This window comes from Pungitius pungitius, chromosome 16 (assembly GCF_949316345.1).
Source record: "Pungitius pungitius chromosome 16, fPunPun2.1, whole genome shotgun sequence".
In the NCBI taxonomy this organism is placed as follows: Eukaryota; Metazoa; Chordata; class Actinopteri; order Perciformes; family Gasterosteidae; genus Pungitius; species Pungitius pungitius.
The window spans coordinates 18462539-18468919 of record NC_084915.1 but is presented as its reverse complement, the minus strand read 5'-3'; the positions used below and the strand labels follow the sequence as shown (position 1 = coordinate 18468919).

Sequence of the window (6381 nt, the reverse complement as noted above, 5' to 3'; positions counted from 1 at the left end):
GATTCGGTTTTTAGTGTAACGTCTAATATGATATCCATTATGTGACGTCATTACATATAAGGTGCTGACAGCGTTCTGGGCGAGTTCCAGGCCCTGAAGACTTAAGCCAAGAACATTTCTGCAGTTCTGTGGAATCCTTCTGGACGAAGTATCATCGAAGTGAAACATTCCTGAGTTTCAGGATCGAGTTCCTGCAGGAACTGTTAGTGCTGCTTCACTGGAACTCTGTACATTTATATCACGCTTTTGGATTTAGAGAAAAGGAAAATCTCTGCAGAGGTCTTAATCCTCCAAATGTCCAACTCTGACTGTGTTGCATGAAAAGTTCATAGAAACTAGTGTCAGCCTTTTTAAACCTCTTCCTGTTTTGGTCTCAAACTTAAACGTTTATAAAGTGCTGCTATGTTTTAGGCACAAAATTGTCTTCTAGTTTTGAGGAGGCATTGGAAAGATGAGAAGAAACCGTCTGGGTTTCTCATCAGGCAGAAAGAGAGAGGGGGGGGGGAGGGGGGAGGGCCAGAACCAGATGTTTGCAGAAGAACAAAAGAAACATTGTGTTAACCTCCACTGAGCTGCAGAGCTTCGGCTGGACGGCTCACACTTGGTGAAGAAGTTTCTTTTTCCCTGAAATGATTCCTTTGAACGGACGGTTTAATTTGTCTTTACCACTCAGAGAAAGTAGCAGCCGAATCACTTAATATTAAATAAATCAATAAAACATAATAAAATATAAAAATTACATCACATACCAGCAGGAGGTCTCGGTATAAACCTTCTTGCGCTACCAAAGGAGACGTGTTGCTGTCACTGTCAAATAAACCGTCAATTCAGCTTTTCCCCTTAATTCACACCAGATTGTGTTGAAATATTTCCAACTCTTTTCTGGTTCTTTTTACAGAACAGTGTTGCTTCGACATTGGATGTGATTGAATAACACAACTTCAGAAAAGAGGTCGACGGCGTCCTGGTCGGAAGCACTCAGACGTCTCCATGTCTTTGTTGTGCAGGATGAAGCGAGCCGCCTCCCTGCTGCTGCTGCTGGGCGGCGCTCTGAGCGTCTGTCGGGCTCAGGTACCTCACGCCGCCTTGTTCTTTATCTGCCGCGTCGTTGGCCTCGATGAAAGCCGCCCTGTGGCTCTCCGTTTCAGCCGGACGCGGGAGGCGAGGAGACGGCCGGCGAGGAGGAGCACGTGGAGCTCTTCACCACGCCAGCCGCCAAGATGGCCGCCGCCACCTCAGACTTCGGCTACAACCTGTTCCGCGCCCTGGCGAGCCGCGAGGCCGCCGCCAACGTCTTCCTGGCCCCCGTCAGTGTGTCGGCGGCGCTGACGCAGCTCTCTATGGGTGACAAGACAAACACACCACAAACTACACAACTGGGTCTGACCCTCATGGTGTGTACGGGCGCGTCGACCAACCAGGTTGAGGGAAGTGTGTTTGCGCGTTAAATCGCTGCAGTTTAAGTCGTGACATTTATAATATTTTCACATTAGAACGAGCTCCACAGACAGACAAAAGGTTGGAAGACGATGCGTCTGAATCCTTCCAGAACGTTTTCTCACTGAGGCTTTTGTCCTCCAGGTGGGTCTGAGCAGGCTCAAAGGCAGCTGTTCAGGGCTCTGAGGTACCACACCCTGCAGGACCCTCAGCTCCACAACACCCTGAAAGACCTGCTGGTCGCCGTCAGGACGCCTGGAAAAGGCCTGAGCACGGCCGCTCGCATCTACATGGCAAGACGTGAGTTCTTTGCAAAGTCAACATTTTCTTATTGATTAAAAGGTCAATTGGTGAAGATCTGAGCTTCAAACCGTCTGTGTCCAGGACGTCTGAAGCAGGACTTCTTCTCGCTCGTGGAGCAGCAGTACGGAGTCCGTCCGAAGGTGCTGCTGGGAGGGAACAAAGACGTGAAGGAAATCAGCGACTGGGTGGCTCGGGAGACCGGCGGGAAGGTGCAGCGCCTCTTGGAAAAGCCCCTACCCTCGAACTCCGGAGTGAACCTCGTGAGTGCCGCTTACTTCAAAGGTTTGTCAAATATCCGCCGAGCGTGATGGACGTCAAAACATCCAGGAGAAGCTTTGCTGGCTGGGATCCGTTTGAATGTTCACGTTCCAGCTCCCTGTCTGCACACAGGGAAGTGGGTGACTCGCTTCGGACAGAGCGGAGCCATGGAGAACTTCCAGGTGGACGGCGGGGCACCCGTCCGTGTTCCCATGATGCAACAGGACAACTACCCGGTGAAGATGGGCGTTGACTCAGATCTGAGATGCACGGTGAGTGTGTTTTAGTCACTTCTAAACTGCGAGGCCACGTGGTGAGATGGATTCAAATTTAAACATTTCTCCTTAACCATTTTTCATTTCAGATTGCTCAGATTCCAATGCAGGACGACATCAGCATGTTCATCTTCCTGCCAGATGACGTGACCTCCAACATGACCGCGTTGGAGGAGAGTCTGACTGCCGAGTTCGTCCAGGACCTCTCCATGACGCTGCACCCTGCCCAAGTGTCCCTCTCTCTGCCTGACCTGAAGCTCAGCTACTCCACTGATCTTCTGCCGCTGCTGGGCGACCTGGGTGAGTCCAACAATGAGGAGATCCTTGATTTTTTGAATTGTACTAATGAAGAACAACATTTACAACACTATGTTTGTGTTTATAAGTGAGAGTTGACATTTGTTTGGTGCTGAAAATAACCCCCAACAAATGCAAAAACTAACTTTTTGATCAAAATTACAATGAACCCTGCTTTTTATAGCAAAACTATGTACTTTTTTGGAAGAGTTAAGTCTTCAGTAGGAACCAATCAATGCAGCTTTAAAATAAAGTTAAATATCATCTGCAAATGGGTAAACAAATCATGCAACATGTGTTCACTGTGATAGTGTTAAATGGCAGGATGTGATGTAATTGGTCTGGAAATGGATATCATATTTTAACCCTCTTTGTGGTTACTCTACGCCCCCACACTCCCCATGTAGGTCTTTCTGAATGGCTAGCGAATACGGACCTGGAGAAGATCTCAAATCAGCGCCTCAAGCTCAGCAGCGTCAAACACAAGGTTGTCATGGAGACGGCGCCTGAGGGTAACAAGTACCCCGGTGCCGCCTCCGTAACTCCCCTGTCCTATCGGGTGGACCGGCCCTTCCTCTACCTGATCCGCGATGAGGCATCGGGGGCCATGCTCTTCATCGGCAGGGTGGTCAACCCCAAGGACCTGACCATATAACACAACCAGTACTGTGCTTCTATCTGTGTGAGGACAATCACCCCCTACGGACCCCCCTCTGCCCAACCCCAACCACCCTAAACGCCTAACTCCAACTCTGAATCGCTTGATTACACCTAATTCAAATGTGAACCTTAAAACCAAGTCTGAACACCCAAAAAAGTCCTCACTCTCAAGGTCTAAATTGTGGTTCTCACATACTCCAAAATACTTGCACTTCTCTTGACTACAACACATTCTTTGACATCACACTAACCGTATCCCAAACCTAATTAGTCTGAATCCTCATATAAGCCGTTGAATTGAGGTCCTGTCAAAATATCCTTACTTTCCAGAAAGGTCCTCACATGGTCTACTACAGTGTAGTCCTCACAAGGCTACATGTACAAGTACACACACACTCTTAGCAGGTCTAGGAGGGATTTCAGGCTTTGCATTTCCGGTGGCAGATATATGCAAGTATATTTGAGTTTTCATATTTCCTTTTTACACACAGAAAATAATCAGAGTAAGCAAAAGTATTTTCTGTTCAATACGGAAGAAAATATTGTAATTTCTGTCAGTAGAAATAAAACGATAGTGAAACAAAACACTGCAGGCTCTTGTTGGTTGTTTCTCTTACTTCACTTTAACCTCCTTTTCATTCAGTCCCAGTTTTTTGTGACCTTTTTGAATCATAAACTTTATGCAAATCCCAAACATAGCGTCACATATGTGGGAAAAGTTTCTGCTTCCAGAGAGCGAAGAAAAGACGTCTGCAGGAGGCCATGTTGGAAATGAGTGATTTAACGTCAAAATACACAAAAAACAGACAAAAAGTACAATCTCTTGTAAGCTCCAATACACTGTGCCCCCAGCAGGGGCTACAGGAGCCTTGTGTTACACACACGGCCGCTTTGTTGCGTAACTCTGAAGTTTGTGAAACTGTTTCAGCACAGAAATCAAAATCCTACATTTTTTTGATTCCTTAATTTAAAAACAAGCTTTCTTTGATTTCACATATGCACCTGAAGTAAAAGCACAGTTAAAATAATAACAATGATAAGTATTAAGCAAAAGCCTCAATCCATTATGAGCTTTCACTTGGTTCAGTCGGATTGTTTCTCCACATGTGACACCCCCCCCCCCCACCCCCCCGTCTTCACCCAACAGGTCAAACCTCTCAAATGTGCAATCATTTGAGAGAATAAACTTTGCTCATCGGATCAATTAAGAATCATGACCATGGCTGTGGAAATCATCTTTGTGTGCATGTGTGTGTGTGTGTGTGTGTACATGTGTGTGTGTGTGTGTTTGTGTGTGTGCATGTGTGTGTGTGTGTGTGTGTGTGTGTGCATGTGTGTGTGTGTGTGTGTGTGTGTGTGTGTGTGTGTGTGTGTGTGTGTGCGTGTGTGTGTGTGTGTGTGTGTTTAGTGATCATGATTTTCCACGTACAGATTCCTGAGGTTTCTGAACCGCTGCCCAGAAAAGAAACGTGAGCCGCCAGCGTTGGAATGTGAGCGTGAGATGAACTTCAGCGCTTACAAGTTCCTGCAGTGAAGATGCTTCCTGAGGACAGAAAATAAAAATAGAACGTACTATCAGAGAAATGTTTTTCAAGGTCTAAGAGTATATAATAGTAAGTTATAGTAAGTATATTTAATCAATGAGGAAAAGCAGATAAATGTCCTCGTATTTCAGAAGATGTTAAAATGGTGAATTCAGTAAATGTTCTGTAAGTGGAATAATTATTTTGATAAACTTATTGTCACACTCGGGCTGGGGCAGGATGCAGTGAGGACTCAGGCGCAGAGTTTCTCGATCCAAAGTGCTCTTTATTCTCAAACTAAGACGTGCTCCAACGACGAGGGACATATAGACAATGACGCGACAAAGGACAACAGGCACACAGGGCTTAAATACACAAGGGAGGTGCAGGTGATTGGACACAGGTGGAGACAATCACGCAATCACAAGACAAGGCAGGAAGTGAAGTTACCCCAAGACCACAAGAGACATGAAACTTCAAACTAAAACAGGAAGTGAGGCCAAACACTTATGTTGTGTTTTTATAGTATAAAGACTCCACTTAAGTACATAATATTTGGGCTAGACGCTCCATCCCACAATGCAGTTGATTTATAATATATATTATTTATCATAATGTTTTTGTCCTTGTATTTCACAAGATGGAGACAAAGACCTTCTTTGTGGAGCAGCTGCTCACAGGACTCACTTCAATGAAGTAAGAATTCAAAAGTTCAATAACGCTAAAAAACATGTTTTTAGCACAATTTAATAGATAAATAATATCAAAGTGCAGAAGGAGGCGTAAACATTTCACAATCATAAAGAATTTGACCTTGAGGTTATATAATAACAATCCATGATGGGTGGTCTCAGTCTGCAGGATAAATCATCGTCTTTTATTTATTCATATTGTATGCTTCATTGTGTGCTTTGTGTTGTTTCTCCCAAACATTCCTGGCCTCTTTGACCTCTGACCCCTGCAAGGGAGCTCACTTCCTCTTCTGCCATTGTTCCATATGAGTCTACATGATGAAACCTTTGCACTGGCTTCCTGTCTGCGTTATTTATAAGAATGATGAAGTGATGAAATGTTTCAGCGATGGAGTAAAAAACTTTGTAGGACGTAAAACTGTTATTTTCATTCAGTCGAGTTGTGACTCATCGATAACTGATCGTTGCCTGATCCCCGGTTGGCCTCCTGGTTTGTGCCTCAGGCTTTGAGGAGGTTTCTCCCAGCTGCTGTCAGCGGAATCCGTTCCACAGAAACACTTGAGGACGCTGTGGAATGTTTGAGTCATGTTTGAGACACCAGGGAAGTTGTGTCAGGCTCATGTTCACATCAGCCATCTGGAAACAGCTGATTTAAATCAATTAAACGCTTTGTGCTGTTTGTGAGAATAAATGTCCTTTATTCTGATATCACATTAATAATGATAATAATGAACCAGGTTAAGAGCTCAAGACACAACTAGAGGGCGCTATAGAGACATTTCTTTATACCCAAATGTGAGACCCAAAAATTATCGAATTTTTTAACAGTCCGGATATCCATCCCAAATTTAACACATTTTTGAATATGATAAAGGCCCCAAAAAGGAACCAGAACCAGAACCAGATCCAGATCCACTTCACACTAAAGAGAGAAGA

General features: G+C 44.9%; 1 protein-coding gene across 3 annotated transcripts in view; it reads left to right on the top strand.

The window, feature by feature from the left end:
• Window positions 1-3815, top strand: part of serpinf1 (serpin peptidase inhibitor, clade F (alpha-2 antiplasmin, pigment epithelium derived factor), member 1) — a 4374-nt gene extending 559 nt beyond the window's left edge. The window contains exons 2-9 of one of the 3 annotated variants that reach the window (XM_037467395.2): window positions 62-202; window positions 904-1071; window positions 1149-1344; window positions 1582-1737; window positions 1822-2022; window positions 2131-2270; window positions 2363-2573; window positions 2978-3815. In XM_037467395.2, the coding sequence (XP_037323292.2) occupies window positions 991-1071; window positions 1149-1344; window positions 1582-1737; window positions 1822-2022; window positions 2131-2270; window positions 2363-2573; window positions 2978-3225 (1233 nt within the window). In that variant the 5' untranslated portion in view covers window positions 62-202; window positions 904-990 and the 3' untranslated portion in view covers window positions 3226-3815. Of the gene's footprint in view, window positions 1-61; window positions 203-898; window positions 1072-1148; window positions 1345-1581; window positions 1738-1821; window positions 2023-2130; window positions 2271-2362; window positions 2574-2977 lie in introns of all 3 variants that reach the window. The other 2 variants (XM_037467393.2, XM_037467392.2) reach the window with 2 other exon arrangements.
• The last annotated feature ends 2566 nt before the right edge of the window (window positions 3816-6381 follow it).